The following is a 26,663-nucleotide window of genomic DNA, read 5'->3' as shown; positions in this document are numbered from 1 at the left end:
GATGGACTCAACCTGTAATGGAGGGTGAGGTAACAAATCCTGGTTAAAAACCACAATACATGTATGATACCGAAACAAGCTCGGGAGTTTGCTAATCCCCGCAGTCCGAATGCTGAAGGTTACATCTCCATTCAGCCGGGGACACGTGGGGCCGTGACCACGTGACTTCGCACTGCGAGCCCGTTGGCCGATCATCCGCCAATCAGCGCCGCCGTCGGCAGAGGCGTGCGGCGGGCTGGATGCGGTCGGAGAGATGGCGCTGCCGGCGAGCGGGGAGCGGGCCGACGCGGACCTCGGGCGCTATCGCTCGCCCCTGGTCAGCAGGTACTCGTCTCCCGAGATGGCCTTCAACTTCAGCGAGGTGAAGAAGTTCAACACGTGGCGTCGGCTGTGGCTGTACCTTGCGAGGGGCGAGAAGGTGAGAGGTCAGGGGTCAGACCCGTAGAGTGGAGGTGGGGGTCAGAATCAAGAGTTTGGGGGTAAAGGCTGGTGGAGCTGGCGGTGGGAAGTACTGTGGAGGAGGGGATTGCAGGGGTTAACGAGCTCTGAGTTTAGACAGAATTTAAATCTATACTGACTAGCGGAATAAAGTTTCTGCACAGACTAGAAGGGCCGAATGGCCTGTTTTCTGTGCTATAGTGTTCTATGGTTCTAGAGAGCGATTTGGAAAGTTTTTTTTCCCCTTCTCAAATGGCCTGCTCGATTCTGTCAACACTACCCAACTATTGGCTTTTTCTTCAAATCCCTGTGCACTTTTAGTCCTTTTGCTCTGTCCTGCCCCACCTGAATGTCCTGATGAAGGGTCTCGGCCAGAATCGTCGACTGTTCATTCAATTCCATAGATACTGAGTTCCTCCAGCATTTTATGTGTTTTGCCTTGGATTTCCGGCATCTGCAGATCTTCTCGTCTGTGTCACTTGAATGTCCTCCTTTTTATATTAATTCAATTTCCTGTCTTATGATTTCTCCAATTCAGTTACTGAATTGACAAGAATCTAACTGTCTTTCCAGAGAGAGGCAAGGGTCGGGAGCTGGCTGTTTGGGAAGGGCCCCTCTGGGTCAACATTCAGTCAGTATTGCAGAATTCCGAGGTGATTCCCTGTTGCAGAATTCAGTTGGAGTTTCGGACCATATAACAATTCAGCAGGGAAACAGGCCATCTCGGCCCTTCTAGTCCGTGCCGAACTCTTACCCTATCCTAGTCCCACCGACCTGCACTCAGCCCATAACCCTCCATTCCTTTCCTGTCCATATATTTATCCAATTTAACTTTAAACAACAAAATAGAACCTGCCTCAACCACTTCGACTGGAAGCTCGTTCCACACAGCTATCACTCTCTGAGTAAAGAAGTTCCCCCTCATCTTACCCCTAAACTTTTGTCCTCTAATTCTAAACCCACGTCCTATTGTTTGAATCTTCCCCACTCTCTATGGAAAAAGTCTAACCACGTCAACTCTATCAATCCCCCCCATAATTTTAAACACCTCTGTCAAGTCCCCCCTCAAAGAATAAAGACCTAACTTGTTCAACCTTTCTCTGTAACTTAGGAGATGAAACCCAGGCAACATTTTAGTAAACCTCCTCTGTACTCTCTCAATTTTATTGACATCTTTCCTATAATTCCGTGACCAGAACTGTACACAATACTCCAGATTTGGCCAAGAGGGCACAACTTCAGAAAAGAAGGATGTCCTTTTAAACAGACATGCAGAGGGATTTCTTTAGCCAGAGGGTGGTGAATCTATGGAATTTATTGCCAAGTACAGTTGTGGAGGTCAAGTTACTGGGTATATTTAAAGTGGAGGTTCATTAATTTGTTAGAGCAAGGACTGGGAGGAGTGCGGGTTGGTCAGTGGGTGGGGAGGAGGGTAAAGCTGGCTGTGTACAATGATGGGGGTGCGGCATTCCCTTGAAGAGATTGGACCACTTACTCACCAACACAATACCTGGGCTGATGGGTTAATATCTGATGAAGTTGCATCCCTTGGATTGGTATTCCCTTGATTTAAAGCATTGAATGTTGAGCTAAACGAACTTAAGCTGATCAAAGCCTTTATTATAGAACATTGGACAAACATTCCTGTGCGATAGGGGTGAGAATAAGTTCTGGACGTGGGAACATATCCTTTAAATTGGAATAATGCCATTTAGTTGCAATGTTAAATAGTGCATTCACAATTGGTAATGAAATCTTAAACTGTCCCCAGTGTTGTGTACCATTCAGCTAGGTCTTCTAAGTATACAGTAATAGACTACAACAAACTCAGTGGATCAAATCACAAGTGCTTTTGTTACTTGCAAGGGAAAGTCTACCTCCATGCATTAAGATGTTGGTAGGTAGCTTCAATCTTGCAGCTCAAAACAACATTTTTGTACATTAACAGGCTCGAATAATTCATCCTTAATTGCATTCCTTTCTTATCTGCATCCATCTTAAGTGCGTTGCATCTCCATTTGTCTTTTGAGGCTTCTGTCCTCCACCCCCATGACAGCTGTCTTGTTTTTCTCTGTTGTCGAAACACTTTCTGCCATAAAACACACACCTTACTATAAATCACGCCCCTAGCAAGCCTTCCATCCAAACAAATCAACTAACCAGCAAAGCACTCTGGGGTTGTACAGATTCCATTTTGTCACATTACATTTTACAAAAGTTATAAATACATGAAGAATTCAATGTTAAATATATATTTCTGCACCAATGAGCTGCAGGTTGCAGTGGTACATTAGAAAACTCCCACACCTGAGACTTCTGTTATAAATGTAAAGGAGCAAGATTATTGGCAGTGTTGTTTACAGATTAGAATCGGTGAAAGGGTCTGTTAGATTAAATAGTAAAATCTGACAATGGAGAAGGCCATTTGGCCCATTGTGACTGTGCTGGCTCTTGGAAAGAGATCTTGTAAAGCAGGGTTTCCTGACCTTCTTTATGCCATAGACTCCTACCATCAATCGAGGGGTCCGTGGACCCCAGGGTTGGGAATCTCTGTTCCAAAGTGTCCTTATTGCCAGAATTTTTTCCAATATTGGAGCTGCTTGTTCAGCATTCCTGTGAGCTCTGGTTCTGCGACCTCTCTGGGTATTGAGTTCCTGGTTTTAGCTGACTACTGAAGATGGTGATCCTTCTATACTGTGACCATTTTGTGATCCCCAAAAATGGTTATCCTACCCCTTTAGGTCTTTATTTACACATTTGATGCCTGGTCCACTTTCCAGAGGAAACAGTTTCATCCTGGGTATGTTATCTAAATCTTTGTTAATTTGGATGGTTGCACCTTCTGAATGCTCTTACCCTCTGCCCTGTCCACAGTCTGGGATGGCGTGCATTGCCCTGTTCACTTCTTGTCACTCTCTTTGTGCAGATGTTGGGATTGCCGATCACGGAAGAACAACTCCAGGAAATGGAGTCAAACCTCGACAACATTGATTTCAAGATGGCCGCCGAGGAGGAGAAGCGGCTTCGCCACGACGTGATGGCCCACGTGCACACGTTTGCTCACTGCTGCCCAAAAGCTGCTGCCATCATTCACCTCGGAGCCACCTCCTGTTACGTTGGGGACAACACGGTTAGATGATCATGGTGCACATTCTTACCCTCCCGCCTGTTACAGCCCAGGCTCAGCTTCAGCCTGCCGAGTGTGCGTGAGTGTGCGCTGGCTGCTGTACGTGTCTGCACTAATCTTACTCACTCCGTGGCTCTCTCTGCCTTGATACAAATACCTGTCTAGATGCTTCTTAAATTTCATGGAAGTCTCTGCCTCCACCAGCTCTTCAGGTAGCACGTTTCAGATGCCACGACTCCCAGTGGAGGAAACCATTCCCTGATCACTCCCCACAGCCCTGCAAATTATTCTTCCATCAGTTCTGATGCAAATCTCTTGTGGAAAGTCCTGGCTTGCAGTTACTCACTAAATGAAAAATGATCTTCCTTGTATCCCTCTTGCACCATTCAGCCCAGACTTTTAAATCTCCACCCCCCCACTTGTGAAACAATTGGGTGTACTACTGTGCCATTTCAGGGGAAGATTAAGAGTCATACAACTGTGTAGAATCGTATACAAACCAAACTTTGTAAGGATGACAGATATCCTTCTTTGAAAGAAATCAAGAGAACAGATAGGTTTTTACAATAATCCACAGCTTTATGGTCACCACTTGTTCTACAGATGTCTCCAGGTCACTGGCGCAGTTACTCTGCTCTCTCAGTCTGATGGAAGAAGTAAAGGGAGGTTTAGTTTGCACCTAACTTCACATTAACCATTACAGAATCTTGTTACCCTCTCCCTTCCCTTTTCACAACCGTGATTCCCCTCTCCCTGCCCCCTTTCCCACTCTCAGTCCACAATAGAGACCCACATCAGAATCAGGTTTATCATCACTCACATAAAATTTGGGTTTTTTTTTGCAACAGCACTACGGTGCAATACATAAAATTACTACAATATTGTGCAAAAGTCTTTTGACACTGTAGCTCTATATACATTGTGTGTGCGTGTGTCTAAGACTTTTGCACAGAACTGTATATCAGCGGGATTGGGATGAAAATTAAAGTCACGGGGCATTGCTTGAATTTTAGATTTTCCTTGTGGAATGCTTTGCTGTATCTCCAGCCCTGCCACCTTGGGACACACGGACTCATCTCCTAATCTCCTGTTTGCCAGTGTTGAGGCTGTTCACTCTGAGTTCCTCTCTAAATCCGTCCCTGTATTTCTCCCTCTTTTCCATCAAACCTGTCCTGTTAATTAGTTCAAGTTCAATTGTCATTCAACCATACATGAAACTGCAGTGCTCCGGGACCACTGCACATACAGCGACACACAGCACAACTAGTTACGATTGGCACATGCGGTGGCAATATAATATTAGCACATTAGGATTTTGTGTTCCTGCTATGGTGAAATCAGGGAATGAGAGTGGCTCAGGTAGTTTTCTTTGGCCCATTGAGTCTGTGCTGGCTCCTTGTCGAGAAATCTCTCCATCCCATTCGCTTGGTTGTTCCCTGTAGTCCTGCTAGTGCTAGCCCAGTTTATTTAGAGTTAGGCGTGAGAACAGGCCATTCAGCCCAACATGTTCATGCTAGGTTGCCTACCTGAGCTAAGCCAATATGTCTGCATTTGGTCCGTATTCCACTGAGCCTTTCCTATCCATGTTCCTGTCCAAATGTGTTTTAACTATTATTATAATTGTTTAATTGCAGCTATAATTTACTCTTGAAACCCCTGTTAGACTTTGATTTCACCAAATTCATTGGCAGAGAATTCCAAGCCTTAACTTAATATCTGCTATGTCAAAGCGAAATATAAGCTCGAGCTGGTGTCTTCTGAATTGCTTACAGCTGCTCTGTCCATTCTGTGCTGGTAGGATTACCTCTAAATATAGCGTTCTTGCCCTTCTCCTTGCCATGGCCTTTTAAGCGGCCGTGCTGGTTCTTGCCTCGTGACCTCCTCGTGGCTTGGGTACTTTTTTTGTTAATGATTGACTCTCTCCTCGCCAGGATCTGATTGTTCTCCGCGATGGTTTCGACATTCTCCTGCCCAAGGTGAGGTTGTTTTGAATGCTGATGGTTGCAGTTTCTCCTCTGCCGAGCGCGAGCTGCTTTGACTGACTCTCTCAATCCCTCTGCCGCAGTTGGCTCGAGTCATTGGCCGCCTGGCGGACTTTGCCCAGCAGCACGCTGCCCTCCCGACCCTCGGCTTCACCCACTACCAGTAAGTGGCAGTTCCCCGAGCTGGCGGCATCACGTCGTGTCTTCTCGGCCAGCTGGGGTCTACTCCTGTTGGTATCGTCCCCGTTGTGTGACCTTGATTCTGCAGTTAAAGCTTTGCATGTGCCCAGTCTGTTTGCATCTTCCCTCTGCTGAAGGTTCTCTTCCTTTGCTCCTAAACAATACAACTTTTTAAGAGCAGCTTCTTCTTCACCACCATCAGATTTGTAAACTCTCCATGAACACTTACGTCTTTTGCACTGTTTAATTATCTGAATCCTCTTACTCTTCCAGTCTGCTGGATCTCCTATTGCCTCGTGTCTAGATGCCTCCTTCCCCTGTCCCAACTCTTCTCCTGTGATTGGTGGGTTTGGGACACTGTGATTGGTTTGTTCAGCGGGTTCTGCTCTGTCATTGGCCAGGCCAGCCCAGCTGACCACTGTCGGGAAGCGTTGCTGTCTCTGGGTCCAGGACCTCTGCATGGACCTGAGGAACCTGGAGCGTGCCCGAAATGAGCTGCGATTCCGGGGGGTGAAAGGCACTACCGGCACCCAGGCCAGCTTCCTGCAACTCTTCGAGGGCGACTACGGCAAGGTGAGTGGCTGTAGCAGTTCCAGCGGGTGTGCGGTGTTGTTACAAACGGCAGTGAGGACTCTGATCCATGAACAGTTTCCCAGTCCACCTGTCCTGCCTGTGGACTGAGCAACACCTCTGCTTCCAGAGACGGTCAACCACAAACTGTTCCAGCTGCTACCATCCGGGAAACAGTACCGCAGCATAAAAGCCAGGACCAACAGGCTCCGGGACAGCTTCCTCCACCAAGCCATCAGACTGATTAATTCCGCTGATACAATTGTATTTCTATGTTATATTGACTGTCCTGTTGTACATACTACTTATTACAAATTACTATAAATTGCACATTACATATTTAGACGGAAACATAGTGTAAAGATTTTTACTCATATTTACTATATGAAGGATGTCAGTAATATAGTCAATTCAATTCAATTTGACATCACTTAACTTCCTAAGTGCTCATGTGAGTAAAGCTCGAGTTGCTCTGCCCGTGGTGGGATAGTATTTAAATCCCATCTGGTTGTTTTACCCCTGAACTCCTCATCAGCCTGTCAGTTCTGTTCAGTCATTCCTGCACTCCACCCTCAGGGCAATCTACGGTTTCACAACCCTGGGTCAGCTGGATCTTGTTTCCTTTCTGCATCAGAAGGTTTGCAGACACCTGAAAGTAAAAAAAATTTGAACGGTTGAATGCTGCCTTTTGGATGATTGCTCTGCGCTACTCTGATGAAGAGGAGGTTTGCTGTCCCGACTCCCTGTTCAGAATTCATTCCCCTAAACATTACAAAGTTAGTGGCCACCCTCACAACAGACCCTCCCCGGGTTCCCTTCCTGCAAACTGTTCGTAATGCGGACAGTTTGCGAGTCAGAAAGGTGTCCTCTGCCACAAACCAAGTTCCCACATGGCAGAAGGTGCCTACAGCCCCACAGCGACTGACAGATCCATCCATCCAGTCTCCCAAGTGCTTGTTCGCAGGTAATCTCGGGAGGACCTGTACTGTGTTAACATACAAGCTGCTGAAGTACAACAGTGAGTGTACTGTTGTACAGTAGCACTAAATTGGCTGTGAAACATTTCTGATTGTGAAATGGTTTTTATAAATGCATACATTTACCTTTTTTTAAAATGCAAGAGGTAACTCCATTTTCTGTAGACTTCTGTTATAGATCTTATCTTTGAAAGCACGCGGCATGGAAGCAAACAATTTGCTGACCGTTCTGTGCAAGAGCTGCTGTTCACCCTCCTCTAACTCCACCCTCGCTGCCCAGCGAGGGGCCCAGGCCCCAGAAGAATGAGAGGAGATCTTATAGGAACATATAAAATTATGAAACGGATGGGTAAGATGAAGGCAGGAAAGTTGTTTCCACTGATAGGTGAGACTAGAACTAGGGGACATAGCCTCAAGATTCGGGGGAGTAGATTTAGGACGGAGATGAGGAGGAACTGCTTTTCTCAGAGGATGGTGAATCTGTGGAATTCTCTGCCCAATGAAACAGTGGAGACTACATCATATTTAAGACAAGGCTGGATAGATAGAGGGATTAAGGGTTATGGGGAAAGGCAGGTAGGTGGAGATGAGTCCATGGCCAGATCAGCCATGGTCTTATCGAATGGCGGAGCAGGCTCGACAGGCCAGATGGCCGACTCCTGCTCCTATGTTCAGGCAGCCCGGGCGGGTTCCCTCCTCAGTGCACCGCTCTGCTTCTCACACTCCCTCTTTTTCAGGTCGAGGAGCTCGATCGCCTGGTGACTGAGATGGCAGGATTTAAACAGTAAGTTATCTTCCGTCCACCAACGACGTCCGTGGCTGTTTGTCCACCTGCAGTCACTGCTCCCACACACCAGCAAGCCTCCTCTTGCCCCTCTCGGCCTGCCACCCCCTGTGAACCATATCCAATCTCGCTTCCCCTCGTGTGATCAGTCTGTCTGTACTAGTGCATCCACAAAGCTGGCAATATATTTGTCTGCTCTCTGTCCCCGTGCCAATAATGTGTCCACTCTTGCCTTTCAAGTCAAGTCCTGTTGAGCTTATTGTCATATGGAGATGTGTGATGAGGATACGGGTACAATGCAAAATATCTGTGCCATGATACATACACTCTGTGACCCATAACAACGTAAGTTATGCATGAGAGTGGGGGCAAAAGTGTGCAAACGAGGACAACAGTGCCTCTACTTTCTTAGAAGGCTGCGAAGATTTGGCAAAATCTTGACAAACTTTTATAATAGGCATCCGTTAGTCTCATGAGACCATGGATTTGCGCCTTGCAAGGTTGTATGGAAGACCGGCAGTTGCCCATGCTGCAAGTCTCCCCTCTCCACGCCGCTGATGTCCTGGGGAAGGGCACTAGGGCTGATCAGCTTGGCACCGTTGTCGTCGCAGAGCAATGTGTGGTTAAGTGCCTTGCTCAAGGACACAACACGCTGCCTCAGCTGAGGCTCGAACTAGCGACCTTCAGATCACTAGACCGATGCCTTAACCATTTGCCCACGTGCCAACACACACAAACTTCTATAGATGTGTAGTGGAAGGAGTAATGACTGGCTGCATTACGGCCTAGTATGGGAACACCATGGGAACACCAGAGCCCTGAACGGAAGAGGTAGTAGATTCAGCCCAGAACATCACAGGTAAAGCTCTCCCCACCACTGAGCACACCTATGTGCAACGCTGTCGTAGGAAAGCAGCATCCATCATCAGAGATCCCCACCACCCAGGCCAGGCTTTTTTCTGGCTGCTGCCATCAGATAGAAGGTACAAGAGCCTCAGGACTCGTACCACCAGGTTTGAGAACAGTTACTACCAGACCACGATACAACTAAGTCAGGATATTTCCAGCAGTTGCATCATGTGTACCATCTACAAGGATGCACTGCGACAACACACCAAAGCTCCTAAGGCACCACCATCTAGAAGGACAAGAGCAGCGGATACCTGGGAACTCCACCACTTGGAAATTCCCCTCCAAGTCACTCACCATCCTGACTTGGAAATGTGTCACTGGGTCAAAATCATGGAATTCCCTCCCTAACAGCACAGTGGGTGTACCCACACCTCAGGGACTGCAGCGGTTCAAGAAGGCAGCTCACCACCACCTTCTCAAGGGCAGCTGGGGATGGGCAATAAATGCTGGCTTAGCTGGCGATGCCCACATCCCGTTAGTGAATGAATAAATAAAAGCAGTGTATCTGTAGGAGACTTGGAATCCTCCATCCCCTCGTGATTGGAATGGACACCCTCGCCCTCCTCTCCTACTGTGAGCAGTGTCCGTTTTGCTCTACCTACTCTCCCTGGCCCTTTCTCCTTCGACTCCTGGCAAGGTTCCAGTAGCAGAGGGCCACCCTCATTCCTCCCAGCTCCATCGTCTTAAGCGTTTTCTGCCCTGCCCCTCAGGACCTACATGGTGACAGGGCAGACTTACAGCCGCAAGGTGGACATCGACTCGCTGGCTGTCCTCTCGAGCCTTGGGGCAACAGTACACAAGGTCAGTGAGTGGCCGTTTGGCGTCCGGTCAGTGTGGGTGGGGGAAGGCTGTGGATTTTGTGCAGCTGCTGAGAACTATGCACTGTGTGAAAACGAGCCAGGTAACACACACAAAATGCTGGAGGAACTCAGCAGGCCGGGCAGCCTCTGGAAAACTCCCTGACTTTTCCTCTTTCTTTCCATTTCTGGTGAAGGGTCGCAACCTGATATGACCATAGATGCTGCCTGGCCTGCTGAATTCCTCCAGCATTTTGTGTGCATTGCTTTGGACTTCCTTGTGTTTGTGACTGAGATAACCCAGGACTGGTGCTGGGGGGCAGGTGTTACCCAGGGTGGGTGTGCTCAGCCTGGGAAACATTGACTCCTTGGAGCTCGATTTCACTGTGGGATTTTCCTGTCCTGGCAAACGGTGTGTAGGTGGCAAGGAAAGCAAGGCCCATGACCCAGTCATTGAAAGTGGGCATGCAGGTACAGCAGGCGGTGAAAAAGGCGAATGGTATGCTGGCATTCATAGCAAGAGGATTCGAGTACAGGAGCAGTGAGGTACTACTGCAGTTGTACAAGGTCTTGGAGAGACCACACCTGGAGTATTGTGTGCAGTTTTGGTCCCCTAATCTGAGGAAAGACATTCTTGCCATAGAGGGAGTACAAAGAAGGTTCACCAGATTGATTCCTGGGATGGCAGGACTTTCATATGATGAAAGACTGGATCGACTAGGCTTATACTCACTGGAATTTAGAAGATTGAGGGGGGATCTTATTGAAACGTAAAAAATCCTAAAGGGATTGGACAGACTAGATGCAGGAAGATTGTTCCCGATATTGGGGAAGTCCAGAACGAGGGGTCACAGTTTGAGGATAAAGGGGAAACCTTTTAGGACCGAGATGAGGGAAAACTTCTTCACACAGAGAGTGGTGAATCTGTGGAATTCTCTGCCACAGGAAACAGTTGAGGCCAGTTCATTGGCTATATTTAAGAGGGAGTTAGATATGGCCCTTGTGGCTAAAGGGATCAGGGGGTATGGAGGGAAGGCTGGTACAGGGTTCTGAGTTGGATAATCAGCCATGATCATACTGAATGGCGGTGCAGGCTCGAAGGGCCGAATGGCCTACTCCTGCACCTATTTTCTATGTTTCTATGACCCAAGAGATGCTCTGTGTTTACAGAGCTGTCCCTGTTCTGTGGCGGTGAGCGAGAGGGACGGTGGGGGGGGTCAGTGATTCTGTGTTGTTCGGCAGCATATGGGAGTGGGGAGGGGAGAGATTTTATATGTCAGTATAGTGAAGGAGCTGGCTGGAAGTGGTTGAAGCAGGTACATTAACGTTTAAAGAGCACTTGGACAGGTATTTGTTTAGGAAAGGTTTTGAGAGAGAGAGAGAGACAGAGATACACCAAACGTTGGCGTGGACAAATGGTACTAGCTTCAGTGGACATCTTGGTCAGTATGGACTAGTTGGGCCGAAGGGCCTCTTTCCATGCTGTATGGCCCTATGACTGATATCCCAGATCATTTTCACAGATCTGCACCGATATCCGCCTGCTGGCAAACCTGAAGGAGATCGAAGAGCCCTTTGAGAAGGAGCAGATTGGTGAGTAACGTAGTGGTGAGAAGGGCCTGGACAACTTGGGGCCTGTATGCAGCCCCGGGGGGTCGGGGGGGAGGAGGAGGGATGGAGTAATGTCTGCACATGGCAGTGGTTGGAGGCTACGTGCGTTCCTCCAGCCGGCTGTGACTCCACCTCACAGCCAAGAGCAACTCAGCCCTAGGGAGCCCCAGAGTGGACGGGCAAGTTTTCCAGACACTGGGTCAGAATCAGGCTTGTTACCATTGACGTGTGTCAAGAAGTTTGTTCTGTGTCTGCTGCACAGTGAAGGATTATTTTAAAATTACTATAAATTACAATAAAGAATAAATAGTGCGTAAGAGGTAGTGCTGATTGACCGAGGGGCAGAAGCTGTTCCTAAACGCTGAGTGTGGGTCCTCAGACTCCTGTACGATAGCAGTGAGAGGAGGGTACGTCCTGGGTGATGGGGGTCGTTAATGATGGGTGCCACTGTTTTTGAGGCAGTGGAGCTCCCTACTTGGGCTATCTTCACCTGGCTAGGTATTGGGTGGATGGTGGGGTGTGTGGGGTTGGTGGTTGTTGGCTAGGGTTCTGCAGTGGCCAACGGCAGCCCATTCAGTGGTGCGTGCTGTTTGCAGGCTCCAGCGCGATGCCCTACAAGAGGAACCCGATGCGCAGCGAGCGCTGTTGCAGTCTGTCTCGCCACCTCACCACGCTGATCCTGGACCCCCTGCACACTGCCAGCGTGCAGTGGTTCGAGCGCACCCTGGACGACAGCGCCAACAGGTGACCCCCACCGCCTCGCTCCGTACCGTACCGCCCCGCCGCTCCATCGGGACACGGACTCCCACATGTTTAAACCTCACCACTGCCCCCCCTCTCTCTCTCTCCACCCTCCAGGCGCATCTGCCTGCCGGAAGCATTCCTCACCGCCGATGTTATCCTGAGCACACTGCAGAACATCACGGAGGGGCTGGTCGTGTACCCTAAGGTATGATCTCTGTGGGGGGGGATCGGGCTGCTCGGTTAAAGTGACGAACACAAGCTGCTGGCTGGAGGAACTCAGCTTGTCGAGCAGCATCTGAGATGGCAAAGGAATTGTCAATGTTTCAGTTGGAGACTCAGCATCAGAACCCAAATGAAGTGTTTGCAGTTCCTCTTCCCCCCCCAGTGATACTGCCGAGTTCATCCACTGCACTTTTGTTTTGGTTCCAGCTGTGCAGTCTCCTGCGTCTCCGTTTGGCTAAAGAGCTGCTGCAACTGAATTTCAGTCTTAGATTATGAGAACACTCAGTCCTCTTTTATTGTCATTTAGAAATGCATACGTGTATTAAGAAATGACACAATGTTTCTCCGGAGTGATATCACAGAAAACAGGACAAACCAAAGACTGACACTGACAGAACCACATAATTATAACATATAGTTACAGCAGTGCAAAGCAATACCGTAATTTGATGAAGAACAAACCATGGGCACGGTAAATAAAGTCTCAAAGTCCCCGAGTCGATCGACTCCCGAGTCCCCGATAGCGGGCAGCAAAAGGGAGAACAACAGGAATTCTGCAGATGCTGGAAATTCAAGCAACACACATCAAAGTTGCTGGTGAACGCAGCAGGCCAAGCAGCATCTCTAGGAAGAGGCGCAGTCGACGTTTCAGGCCGAGACCCTTCGTCAGGACTAACTGTAGGAAGAGTGAGTAAGGGATTTGAAAGCTGGAGGGGGAGGGGGAGATGCAAAATGATAGGAGAAGACAGGAGGAGGAGGGATAGAGCCAAGAGCTGGACAGGTGATAGGCAAAAGGGGATACGAGAGGATCATGGGACAGGAGGTCCGGGAAGAAAGACGGGGGGGGGTGACCCAGGGGATGGGCAAGAGGTATATTCAGAGGGACGGAGGGAGAAAAAGGAGAGTGAGAGAAAGAATGTGTGCATAAAAATGAGTAACAGATGGAGTACGAGGGGGAGGTGGGGCCGAGCGGAAGTTAGAGAAGTCAATGTTCATGCCATCAGGTTGGAGGCTACCCAGACGGAATATAAGGTGTTGTTCCTCCAACCTGAGTGTGGCTTCATCTTTACAGTAGAGGAGGCCGTGGATAGACATGTCAGAATGGGAATGGGATGTGGAATTAAAATGTGTGGCCACTGGGAGATCCTGCTTTCTCTGGCGGACAGAGCGTAGATGTTCAGCAAAGCGGTCTCCCAGTCTGCGTCGGGTCTCACCAATATATAAAAGGCCACATCGGGAGCACCGGACGCAGTATATCACCCCAGTCGACTCACAGGTGAAGTGATGCCTCACCTGGAAGGACTGTTTAGGGCCCTGAATGGTGGTAAGGGAGGAAGTGTAAGGGCATGTGTAGCACTTGTTCCGCTTACACGGATAAGTGCCAGGAGGGAGATCAGTGGGGAGGGATGGGGGGGACGAATGGACAAGGGAGTTGTGTAGGGAGCGATCCCTGCGGAATGCAGAGAGACGGGGGGAGGGAAAGATGTCCTTAGTGGTGGGATCCCGTTGGAGGTGGCGGAAGTTACGGAGAATAATATGTTGGACCCGGAGGCTGGTGGGGTGGTAGGTGAGGACCAGGGGAACCCTATTCCTAGTGGGGTGGTGGGAGGATGGAGTGAGAGCGGATGTATGTGAAATGGGGGAGATGTGTTTAAGAGCAGAGTTGATAGTGGAGGAAGGGAAGCCCCTTTCTTTAAAAAATGAAGACATCTCCCTCGTCCTAGAATGAAAAGCCTCATCCTGAGAGCAGATGCGGCGGAGACAGAGGAATTGCGAGAAGGGGATGGCGTTTTTGCAAGAGACAGGGTGAGAAGAGGAATAGTCCAGATAGCTGTGAGAGTCAGTAGGCTTATAGTAGACATCAGTGGATAAGCTGTCTCCAGAGACAGAGACAGAAAGATCTAGAAAGGGGAGGGAGGTGTCAGAAATGGACCAGGTAAACTTGAGGGCAGGGTGAAAGTTGGAGGCAAAGTTAATAAAGTCAACGAGTTCTGCATGCGTGCAGGAAGCACCGCCAATGCAGTCGTCGATGTAGCGAAGGAAAAGTGGGGGACAGATACCAGAATAGGCACGGAACATAGATTGTTCCACAAACCCAACAAAAAGGCAGGCATAGCTAGGACCCATACGGGTGCCCATAGCTACACCTTTAGTTTGGAGGAAATGGGAGGAGCAAAAGGAGAAATTATTAAGAGTAAGGACTAATTCCGCTAGACGGAGCAGAGTGGTGGTAGAGGGGTACTGATTAGGTCTGGAATCCAAAAAGAAGCGTAGAGCTTTGAGACCTTCCTGATGGGGGATGGAAGTATATAAGGACTGGACATCCATGGTGAAAATAAAGCGGTGGGGGCCAGGGAACTTAAAATCATCGAAAAGTTTAAGAGCGTGAGAAGTGTCACGAACATAGGTCGGAAGGGATTGAACAAGGGGTGATAAAACAGTGTCGAGATATGCAAAAGGGGGAAACTCTCTGCCAGGCACTGTCAACTTGCCGCTGCCTTGGAAGCAGCCGACACTGAGTCCATCCGTCTGAAAACTTCGAGCCTCTGACCAGCCTCTCCGATACAGCCTCCCGAGCGCCATCCTCTGCCGAGCGCCTTCGACCTCTCCCCGGGCGCTGAAACACGCAAAGCCGAGGATTCGGGGCCTTCTGCTCCGGAGATTCCGATTACCACACAGTAGCAGCGGCAGCGAAGCGGGCATTTCAGAAATTTTCCAGATGTTCCTCCGTGCTCTCACGCCCGTCTCCATCAAATCAGAATTGTGTGCGGTCCCCTACTTGACAGATAACAGAATCACCACCGAAGTGGCTGCGCACGCTGCCGTCGCGTTGCCATCTTCTCCTTGTTAGTCAACTTGGAGTTTATTTATCAACAAGAGGTGCAGCACCGTTCAGTATTCCCCGAATGGGCGGTAATGTAGTGGTTAGCACAATGCTTTACGGTGCAGGGGACCCGGGTTCAATTCCTGCTGCTGCCTGTAAGGAGTTTGTACGTTCTCCCCGTGACTGCATGGGTTTCCTCCGGGTGCTCTGGTTTCCTCCCACAGTCCAAAAGCGTACTAGTTGGAAGGTTAATTAGTAATTGTAAATTGTTCCATGATTAGGCAAGGATGAAATTGGGGGATTGCTGGGAGGCACAGCTCGAATTCCATGCTGTACTTCATTAAATAAAAATAAATAAATATTAATCCTAGGGCAATTTACAATGAATAATTAGCCTACTAACTAGTACATTGTTGACCTGTGGGAGGAAACCAGGGCACCCAAAGGAAACCCACACTCTCACAGGGAGAGTGTACTAACTCCTTACATTTATAGTCATGGCACAGGTGTAATGGGGAAAAACTTGTGGCATCACAGCCATGTAACAATTAAACATTAAAATAAATACAATTTTCACAAGTGAGAATACAATTAGAACAGGAAAAAAAAGTCCACTTTTCGCGAAAGGTAATTAAAGTGCGAGTCATAGTGCTGGAATACTGTAGTGATTAGTGGTGTGCAGGTTGGTTCAAGGCCGAATAGGTGAAGGGGAGTGGCTGTTCTTGATGCTGTTGATGTGGGTCGTCATGCCTCTATACCTGTGAGACAATGGTATGGCACTGCTGGTGGGAATCTTTGAATATTGCCTTCAGGAGGCAGCACCTCCTATAAATGTTCTGGATGGTGGGGAGGGATGACCTCGTGACTTACTGACCAGAGTCCACTGCAATCTGCAGCTTCTTAAATTCCCGCCCATTTGTACTGCTGTACCAGCCTGAGATGTAACCACTTCCAATAGGACATCTGTGGAAGTGTTTTTTGGAGGGTCTGTTGTCAAAGCTGTGGATTCACACCCAGCATTGTGGTGTGAATTTGTTTCCACAGCGCATTTGCAGCTGGTCCCTACAGACAGTGAATTCTCTTACTGTCCTAAGAGGAAAGAGACCTATGAACTAGATCGGTGGGGACAGGCCTAGATCTTGCTGCTCTCAAAGACACCACAACTCTTTCTTTTTGAGCAGGTGGTAAGGCCAACACACATCAACACACATCATTATGAGCCCTGTCGTATGACGTGGGTGATCATGATGACCAGGATTGTTCTTGGCAGAGGTAGTTTGCCATTGCCACCTTCTGGGCAGTGTCTCAACAAGACGGGTGACCCCGGCCATTATCAATACTGTTCAGAGATTGTCTGCCTGGTGTCAGTGGTCACATAACCAGGACTTGTGATACGCACTACCTGCTCCTATGGCTTCACATGACCCTGATCGGGGGCAAAGCAGGTGCCACACCTTGCCCAAGGCTAGCGGAGGGAGGGAACACCTTGTACCTCCTTTGGTAGAGACGCATCTCCACCCTGCCACCCACGTCAGCACCGATGGATTGAATTAGACCACCTGAGAAAGAGTGCAGAAGATTGAAATGACAGGCAAAGGTTCAAAGTTTCATTTATTATCAAAGTATTTATGTCGTATACAACTCTGAGATTCGTCTTCTCCAGATAGCCACCAAACAAAGAAAACAATGGAAGTCAGTTCAGAGAGAAACAGCAAGTCCACCACACCCCACACAGAAATGGAATGGGAACACTAGCATCACCCCCCTCACCCACACAAAAACGCAATAAGAACATTGGCCTCACATCCCCCTCCCCCACATTAAAAAAAAACTAACAACGAGACATCGATCCCCAACATCGTGGGAAGTAAGATACACGGCTCGAGCACACGGGCCTACCCTCCGGGCGCAGCAGTAGGCCACACTGGCTCCCTGTCCAACATCAGAGAACCCTCGCTCACCTCCGACATGCACCTCGACACCTCAATCTCCCTCATTGATTTAATCAGCGAATAGCGGAGCCGACCATCGTCCCGTCTTGAAGCTTCTTCACCTCGAGGCAAGGAGATTGGGACGTTGTTTAGTCTTTTAAAGGAAACGGTGAGCTTTGTTTCAAGGCAATGGATCATAATATTAAGGCAGTGCTGACTGTGTCACTATCAAAATTAAAGTCACGGTCCCCACAATTTAAAACCCTAGACTGTGTGTAAGTCAGGCATCTTGTGATGTGAAGCACACAGCAGCGCGTGTGTGGGGAAAGCAATGGACCCAGCTACAAGGAACAGTTGCACAGAGCGGGTACAGCCAGTGTGTGCAAGGGGCTTCAATGAAGAGTGTATCACTGCCGGACTTTCACTGGGGATTTCCTGGTATTCGTACTTACTGTGCATGGCCTGAGGTTATCAAAGGGATACGGGGTCAGTGTATGATGGCAGAATGGCTTGTGAGCTGCTGGTGTCGTGTCTTTCACTATCTGTAGATACAGTCCTTCTCCTTTCCCACCCTCTCTGTGCTGGGCTCCTGTTCGAGTTACACCCCTCCCCCTTCCCCAGCCACGTCCTTTCTGCTGACTCTTCTTCCCCCGTGACACTGCCTGCAGCCGGCTCCCATCCCGTGTCATCTTCTGTTGCAGGTGATTGAGCGCCACATCCGCCAGGAGCTGCCGTTCATGGCCACCGAAAACATCATCATGGCCATGGTGAAGGCCGGCGAGAACCGGCAGGTCAGTGGTGACGGTCCGGGGAGCGGTGATGGTCAGTGGTGACGGTCCGGGGAGAGGGAATGATGGTCAGTGGTGACGGTCCGGGGAGCGGGAATGGTCAGTGGTGACGGTCTGCGGAGAGGGAATGGTCAGTGGTGACGGTCCGGGGAGAGGGAATGGTCAGTGGTGACGGTCCGGGGAGCGGGAATGGTCAGTGGTGACGGTCCGGGGAGCGGGAATGGTCAGCGGTGACGGTCCGGGGAGAGGGAATGGTCAGCGGTGACGGTCCGGGGAGTGGGAATGGTCAGTGGTGACGGTCCGGGGAGAGGGAATGGTCAGTGGTGCCGGTCCGGGGAGCGGAAATGGTCAGTGGTGACGGTCCGGGGAGCGGGAATGGTCAGTGGTGACGCTCCACGGAGTGGGAATGGTCAGTGGTGACGGTCCGGGGAGAGGGAATGGTCAGTGGTGACGGTCCGGGGAGAGGGAATGGTCAGTGGTGACGGTCCAGGGAGCGGTGATGGTCAGTGGTGACGGTCCGGGGAGCGGTGATGGTCAGTGTTGACAGTCCGGGGAGTGGGAATGGTCAGTGGTGACGGTCCGGGGAGTGGGAATGGTCAGTGGTGACGGTCCGGGGAGAGGGAATGGTCAGTGGTGACGGTCCAGGGAGTGGGAATGGTCAGTGGTGACGGTCCGAGGAGAGGGAATGGTCAGTGGTGACGCTCCGGGGCGCGGGAATGGTCAGTGGTGACGGTCCGGGGAGCGGTGATGGTCAGTGGTGACGGTCCGGGGAGCGGTGATGGTCAGTGGTGACGGTCCGGGGAGAGGGGATGGTCAGTGGTGACGGTCCGGGGAGTGGGAATGGTCAGTGGTGACGGTCCGGGGAGTGGGAATGGTCAGTGGTGACGGTCCGGGGAGAGGGAATGGTCAGTGGTGACGGTCCGGGAAGCGGGAATGGTCAGTGGTGACGGTCCGGGGAGAGGGAATGGTCAGTGGTGAAGGTCCGGGGAGAGGGAATGGTCAGTGGTGACGGTCCGGGGAGAGGGAATGGTCAGTGGTGACGGTCCGGGGAGCGGTGATGGTCAGTGGTGACGGTCCGGGGAGCGCTGATGGTCAGTGTTGACAGTCCGGGGAGAGGGAATGATGGTCAGTGGTGACGGTCCGGGGAGTGGGAATGGTCAGTGGTGACGGTCCGGGGAGTGGGAATGGTCAGTGGTGACGGTCCGGGGAGAGGGAATGGTCAGTGGTGACGGTCCGAGGAGAGGGAATGGTCAGTGGTGACGCTCCGGGGAGCGGGAATGGTCAGTGGTGACGGTCCGGGGAGAGGGAATGGTCAGTGGTGACGGTCCGGGGAGTGGGAATGGTCAGTGGTGACGGTCCGGGGAGAGGGAATGGTCAGTGGTGACGGCCCGGGGAGTGGGAATGGTCAGTGGTGACGGTCCGAGGAGAGGGAATGGTCAGTGGTGACGCTCCGGGGCGCGGGAATGGTCAGTGGTGACGGTCCGGGGAGAGGGAATGGTCAGTGGTGACGGTCCGAGAGAGGGAATGGTCAGTGGTGACGGTCCGGGGAGAGGGAATGGTCAGTGGTGACGGTCCGGGGAGTGGGAATGGTCAGTGGTTGACGGGGATCTGAGGACAGGGAATGGTCAGTGGTGACGGTCCGGGGAGCGGGAATGGTCAGTGGTGACGGTCCGGGAAGTGGGAATGGTCAGTGGTTGACGGGGATCTGAGGACAGGGAATGGTCAGTGGTGACGGTCCGGGGAGAGGGAATGGTCAGTGGTGACGGTCCGGGGAGAGGGAATGGTCAGTGGTGACGGTCCGGGGAGCGGGAATGGTCAGTGGTGACGGTCCGGGGAGAGGGAATGGTCAGTGGTGACGGTCCGGGAGCGGTGATGGTCAGTGGTGACGGTCCGGGGAGCGGGAATGGTCAGTGGTGACGGTCCGGGGAGTGGGAATGGTCAGTGGTGACGGTCCGGGGAGTGGGAATGGTCAGTGGTGACGGTCTGGGGAGTGGGAATGGTCAGTGGTGACGGTCCGGGGAGAGGGAATGGTCAGTGTTGACGGTCCGGGGAGAGGGAATGGTCAGTGGTGACGGTCCGGGTAGTGGGAATGGTCAGTGGTGACGGTCCGGGGAGTGGGAATGGTTAGTGGTGACTGTCCGGGGAGAGGGAATGGTCAGTGGTGACGGTCCGGGGAGCGGGAATGGTCAGTGGTGACGGTCCGGGGAGCGGGAATGGTCAGTGGTGACGGTCTGGGGAGCGGGAATGGTCAGTGGTGACGCTCCGGGGAGTGGGAATGGTCAGAGGTGACGGTCCGGGGAGAGGGAATGGTCAGTGGTGACAGTCCGGGGAGGGGGAATGGTCAGTGGTGACGGTCCGGGGAGAGGGAATGGTCAGTGGTGACGGTCCGGGGAGAGGGAATGGTCAGTGGTGATGGTCCGGGGAGAGGGAATGGTCAGTGGTGACGGTCCGGGGAGCGGTGATGGTCAGTGGTGACGGTCCGGGGAGCGGTGATGGTCAGTGTTGACGGTCCGGGGAGAGGGAATGATGGTCAGTGGTGACGGTCCGGGGAGTGGGAATGGTCAGTGTTGACGGTCCGGGGAGAGGGAATGATGGTCAGTGTTGACGGTCCGGGGAGTGGGAATGGTCAGTGGTGACGGTCCGGGGAGTGGGAATGGTCAGTGGTGACGGTCCGGGGAGCGGGAATGGTCAGTGGTGACGGTCCGAGGAGAGGGAATGGTCAGTGGTGACGGTCCGAGGAGAGGGAATGGTCAGTGGTGACGGTCCGGGGAGAGGGAATGGTCAGTGGTGACGGTCCGGGGAGAGGGAATGGTCAGTGGTGACGGTCCGGGGAGAGGGAATGGTCAGTGGTGACGCTCCGGGGAGCGGGAATGGTCAGTGGTGACGGTCCGGGGAGAGGGAATGGTCAGTGGTGACGGTCCGGGGAGTGGGAATGGTCAGTGGTGACGGTCCGAGGAGAGGGAATGGTCAGTGGTGACGCTCCGGGGCGCGGGAATGGTCAGTGGTGACGGTCCGGGGAGAGGGAATGGTCAGTGGTGACGGTCCGAGGAGAGGGAATGGTCAGTGGTGACGCTCCGGGGAGCGGGAATGGTCAGTGGTGACGGTCCGGGGAGAGGGAATGGTCAGTGGTGACGGTCCGGGGAGTGGGAATGGTCAGTGGTTGACGGGGATCTGAGGACAGGGAATGGTCAGTGGTGACGGTCCGGGTAGCGGGAATGGTCAGTGGTGACGGTCCGGGGAGTGGGAATGGTCAGTGGTTGACGGGGATCTGAGGACAGGGAATGGTCAGTGGTGATGGTCCGGGGAGAGGGAATGGTCAGTGGTGACGGTCCGGGGAGAGGGAATGGTCAGTGGTGACGGTCCGGGGAGCGGGAATGGTCAGTGGTGACGGTCCGGGGAGTGGGAATGGTCAGTGGTGACGGTCCGGGGAGTGGGAATGGTCAGTGGTGACGGTCCGGGGAGTGGGAATGGTCAGTGGTGACGGTCCGGGGAGAGGGAATGGTCAGTGTTGACGGTCCGGGGAGAGGGAATGGTCAGTGGTGACGGTCCGGGAAGTGGGAATGGTCAGTGGTGACGGTCCGGGGAGTGGGAATGGTCAGTGGTGACTGTCCGGGGAGCGGGAATGGTCAGTGGTGACGGTCCGGGGAGCGGGAATGGTCAGTGGTGACGGTCTGGGGAGCGGGAATGGTCAGTGGTGACGCTCCGGGGAGTGGGAATGGTCAGTGGTGACGGTCCGGGGAGCGGTGATGGTCAGTGTTGACGGTCCGGGGAGAGGGAATGATGGTCAGTGGTGACGGTCCGGGGAGTGGGAATGGTCAGTGGTGACGGTCCGGGGAGTGGGAATGGTCAGTGGTTGACGGGGATCTGAGGACAGGGAATGGTCAGTGGTGACGGTCCGGGGAGAGGGAATGGTCAGTGGTGACGGTCCGGGGAGCGGGAATGGTCAGTGGTGACGGTCCGGGGAGAGGGAATGGTCAGTGGTGACGGTCCGGGGAGCGGGAATGGTCAGTGGTGACGGTCTGGGGAGTGGGAATGGTCAGTGGTGACGGTCCGGGGAGAGGGAATGGTCAGTGGTGACGGTCCGGGGAGCGGTGATGGTCAGTGTTGACGGTCCGGGGAGAGGGAATGGTCAGTGGTGACGGTCCGGGGAGTGGGAATGGTCAGTGGTGACGGTCCGGGGAGAGGGAATGGTCAGTGGTGACGGTCCAGGGAGCGGGAATGGTCAGTGGTGACGGTCCGGGGAGAGGGAATGGTCAGTGTTGACGGTCCGGGGAGAGGGAATGGTCAGTGGTTGACAGGGATCTGAGGAAAGGGAGCATTCGATGATGTGGGTTGGTGTAGTGGGAGAATTTGGTTGAATGTGTATTTGAGCAGATAGTCAGATCATCCCCTGAACGTCAGTGGGGAACGGGCAGCCGTTCTACCTGTGTTAGAGTGAGGTGTGTGGAGAGAGCAGTTCACTCTGGTTGTAATTCAGAAATTCTGTCGTTCTGCAGTTTGGGTCCTTTTAGATGTTTGAGAACCAGTGCAATGGTGCAGAAATTGCGTTACTGCATTATAATGCTGAAATGCAGTTTGTAAAATCGCATTAATATAGCTTAAATGTTCACAATGCAGCCAGCTTTGCCTCATAAGACAGCAAGTCCCTGTAGGAAACTGCTCAGGCGGTGCCTACAAGGTGCCTTCCCTTGGGGAAGCCACTGCCCACTCTGCCAGCTGCTGTAGGTGAAGTCTGTCTGTGAGTACAGAGGCAGGGTGGCCTCCCTAACACAGTAGTGAGCAGCATACCGAGTGAGGGCTGGCAGACGTCACGAGCAGTGTCTGCTGCAGTCACACCTGAGCACACATTCAAAGAAAATTTATTGTCAAAGTATATAGAGTGTATATCACCATATACAACCCTGAGATTCATTTTTTTGTGGAAAATAAATCCAAAAGGCAGTAATCAATAAAAGACCGCATTCAACAGGACAAAGAACCGACCAAAGTGAAAAAGCCAAAAATTGTGCAAGTAGAAAAAAAATTAATAATGAACAATAAATATTGAGAACATGAGATGGAGAATCCCCGAAAGTAAGTCCTTAGGTTGTGGGAACAGTTGGTGATGGGGCGAGTGAAGTTATCTCCTCTGGTTCCAGAGCCTGGTGAGGACCATCACTGCGTGGGCTACCGGAGATGCATTCGTAATTGGAGTGTGTCTCCTGTGAATGAGACGTGATTCAGTCTGCAGACACAAGCCCTCTCCAGTTACGGCAGTGTTTCGTTCCTGAGAGCTGTTCGTAGCCTGATATATTCACGAGCTAGAAACCGAAACCGAGTTCCCACGGCAGTAGGTGCCTCCCAACTCCAGTACAGTTGGGAAATTCATCCTGGCAGTCTCCCTAATGCTTGCTCGTATAAAAGCACTGTACGGAAGTCGGGCGTCTGTCACCTGGGAGCGATGTGTACAGCACTCCCGGTTCTGGTGAATGTGAGCGCTGGCCACTGGTCACATGGAGTGTGTTTGATGTGGCTCTAGTGTCAGTGTGATAACCTTCTCCGTGATTTATGCCCCTCCTGTCTCCTACAGGATTGCCACGAGCGAATCCGTGTCCTCTCTCAGCAGGCAGCTGCTGTGGTCAAGCAGGAGGGAGGCGACAACGATCTGATCTGCAGGATTAAAAAGGACCACTACTTCAGCCCGATCCACGAGCAGCTGCAGGCCCTGCTTGACCCCAAATCCTTCGTCGGGTGTGCCCCACAGCAGGTGAGAGTGGACGGCTGTGTCTGTGCAAAGTAATTGGTCGTGCTGCAGGGTGCCATTGCCCGGTGTCCCTTGGTGTTCCCCACACCCCTCGCTGCGACCCACCCACACTCCCTGCTCTGTCATTGTTACCTGTCCGCCCTCTCTTCGAAAATGCCACTACACATTCACGTGGCTCTCAGCCGAGTGTTCTCGATGTACCCAACGCACCCACAGCTGTCATGTAACTAGAGAACCCTGTTCTCTCTCTCTTCCCTTCCCCTCATCTTAAGTGCCTGTCACACCACCTTCTCGGCAGCAATGCCCCTTCTCTGTCATCACTATTACAATGTAGTCGATTTTATGATGATGCATGCACAAACAAATAGACAAGATTGTGGACAGGAAGTCCTGGTCCTCTTGAATCGGAACCCTACTGCAGTCACATAGTTCCTTATGGTACCTTCACACATGTATGCAGGAATGTTTTTTAAAGATTTAGAAACATAGAAAATGGGTGCAGGAGTAGGCCATTCGGCCCTTCCAGTACGATCATGGCTGATCATCCAACTCAGAACCCTGTACCTGCCTTCTCTCCATACCCCCTGATCCCTTTAGCCACAAGGGCCATATCTAACTCTCTCTTAAATATAGCCGATGAACTGGCCTCAACTGTTTCCTGTGGCAGAGAATTCCACAGATTCACCACTCTCTGTGTGAAGAAGTTTTTCCTCATCTCAGTCCTAAAAGTCTTCCCCTTTATCCTCAAACTGTGACCCCTCGTTCTGGACTTCCCCAACATTGGGACCAACCTTCCTGCATCTAGCCTGTCCAATCCCTTTAGAATTTTATACGCTTCAATCAGATCCCCCCTCAATCTTCTAAATTCCAGAGAGTATAAACCTAGTCGATCCAGTCTTCCATCATATGAAAGTCCTGCCATCCCAGGAATCAATCTGGTGAACCTTCTTTGTACTCCCTCTATGGCAAGGATGTCTTTCCTCAGATTAGGGGACCAAAACTGCACACAATACTCCAGGTGTGGTCTCACCAAGGCCTTGTACAACTGCAGTAGTACCTCCCTGCTCCTGTACTCGAAATTATTTTATTCGGAGGTGCACCGTATTAACAACGCATGCTACCCAGCAATCCACCTATTTAACCCTAGCCTAATTGTAGGTCAGTTAGCAATAACCAATTAACCTACTAACCAGTACAGTTTTGGACTGTGTGAGGAAACTGGAGCACCTGGAGGAAACCCTCACGGTCACGGGGAGAACGTACAAGCTCCTTACAGGAGGTGCCAGAATTGAACTCTGAACTCCGATGCCCCGAGCTAGACTTTTTAAAAAAACTAAACTACAAAGGTGTATTCAGGGCAAAAATACACAAAGTACAAAGCATCCAAGTATTTCCAAGGCAGTGAACAAATTCAAATTAAAATATTATTATTAGCCTATAGAACAGTTAATTCTCTGGGGGGCGAGTCCACTATTCTATATTCTGTACCCATTACTTAATACTGAGCTAAATCTTCTCTCAGTCTGCCCTCCTGTTGTCTCTCCCTTACCCTCGTCTCTCTGTAATAGTTGAGTTTCCTGGGTGAATCGAGGCACCCTTCCACATTTGACTCTGCACCCCAAGCACCTAGTGAGTGTGACAGACTGTGTTGGGATTAGTTGGATTTGATTTCTGCCCCGACAGGTGATCAGGTTCCTGGAGCAGGAGGTTCGCCCGATGCTGGTCCCCTACGCGAGTCAAATGGAGGGGAAGGTTGAGCTGGAGCTGTGAGAAGCTGTGAGCCTGGTCCCCACACCCGGTACGGCAGCTCATCGAAGACTCTGTGTGGAGCAGGGTGCGTGTGGGACTTGTGCTTTTGACTTGTGTTCCATTTGTGTAGAGTGTATGAATGAGGACAGGTCACCCCAGGTCACAAACACCCGACTTGTGGGTAGCCTGTACGGTTTCGGAGACTGGTGGGGTGGATTTGCCGGCTGCTGTGGGACGGCGGGGGTCTTCTGCCTTGTGGGAACTTCATCATTGTATCTTGCAGGGAAATCGGAGTGGTTGAATTAAACATCCTGGTTTGTCGATACGCATAAAATGCTGGAGATCTTGGCCAGTCGGGCAGCATCAATGGAGGGAAATAAACTGTCTTGATGAAGGGTTTCAGCCCAAAACATTGTTTGTTTCCCTTCACAGATGCTGTCTGACCTGCTGGGCTTCTCCCGCATTTTGTGTGTGTTGAATCTCTTATTTCTGGTTTGACTACAAATTGGTCTGTATATTGCCAGGGAGACACGTTTCTGATGGAGAACCATTTGGGTAACGGACAGTCCTCGGGATCAGAACCTGGGGAGAGCATGTATCTCTCTGGGAGCAGGTCTTGATAAGTAGTGATTGAAAATGTTAGTCAGATGTGCCCAAGCTCAGCATTACTTTGCTTGTGAAGCACAAACAGGAAAGAAAGTCTGTTTCCCATTTCAGAGGGAACTAATCTCGCCCCCACCTCCCATTCACATGGATGTGTGATTGAAGAAATATCTCCACCAATTTCCACTCCAAATGTCACTCAAAACCATTGCGTGATCCCAGTAAAACTTGAGAGTGATGGTGCAGCTGAGGCTCCTGTTACATACCTGTGTCAATCTATTCCAGCTAGGAGCTGGTGTATCCTCAGTGGCCAAACAGGTATTCCGGTTGGTTCTGTATAGCTCTGTGCTGCATCTTTTTAAAATAAAGTCCTCTTGAAATGTCATTCAGAACAGATTTTTTTTGTGTGTGTTTCAATGTTGATTTGAGTAATCATTTGAAAAGATTCAATAAACATCTCTAGTTCCACCAATTAACCCAGCTTCATCTATAGAAAGGGAATCTGGGGATAATGGGGAAACAAGAAGGTGGTAGATGAGTTAGAAGTATTTTGCATCAGTCTTCACTACAAGATCAGCATAACACTGTGGGCTGAATGGCCTGTAGCGTACTATGCTGTTCTGCGATAACGGGGAGGAATGATGTAAGTTGAGGTGCGGAGGGGGAGGAGTCAGGTGGAGG

General features: G+C 51.1%; 1 protein-coding gene across 1 annotated transcript; it reads left to right on the top strand.

The window, feature by feature from the left end:
* The first annotated feature begins 219 nt into the window (after nt 1-219).
* adsl (adenylosuccinate lyase) lies at nt 220-26,392 on the top strand. The gene is made up of 13 exons (XM_063062621.1): nt 220-418; nt 3,365-3,568; nt 5,497-5,541; nt 5,631-5,710; nt 6,129-6,300; nt 8,012-8,058; nt 9,681-9,771; nt 11,291-11,360; nt 11,975-12,122; nt 12,237-12,327; nt 17,801-17,890; nt 23,457-23,633; nt 25,314-26,392. Exons 1-13 carry the CDS (start codon nt 254-256, stop codon nt 25,398-25,400), a joined length of 1,467 nt encoding a protein of 488 aa, XP_062918691.1. The 5' UTR covers nt 220-253; the 3' UTR covers nt 25,401-26,392.
* Nucleotides 26,393-26,663: the final 271 nt, after the last annotated feature.

The sequence above is a fragment of the Mobula hypostoma genome, chromosome 11 (genome assembly GCF_963921235.1).
Source record: "Mobula hypostoma chromosome 11, sMobHyp1.1, whole genome shotgun sequence".
Lineage (NCBI taxonomy): Eukaryota > Metazoa > Chordata > Chondrichthyes > Myliobatiformes > Myliobatidae > Mobula > Mobula hypostoma.
The sequence above is the reverse complement of the archived record's forward strand: the minus strand, read 5'-3'. Positions and strand labels throughout refer to the sequence as shown.

Bases quoted from the DNA above. Each gene is read 5' to 3' on its own strand.
- adsl (XM_063062621.1), top strand. From the start codon at position 254: ATGGCGCTGCCGGCGAGCGGGGAGCGGGCCGACGCGGACCTCGGGCGC. The intron at 12,123-12,236 runs GTGACCCCCACC...TCCACCCTCCAG, and splicing joins CTGGACGACAGCGCCAACAG to GCGCATCTGCCTGCCGGAAG. The intron at 23,634-25,313 runs GTGAGAGTGGAC...CTGCCCCGACAG, and splicing joins TCGGGTGTGCCCCACAGCAG to GTGATCAGGTTCCTGGAGCA.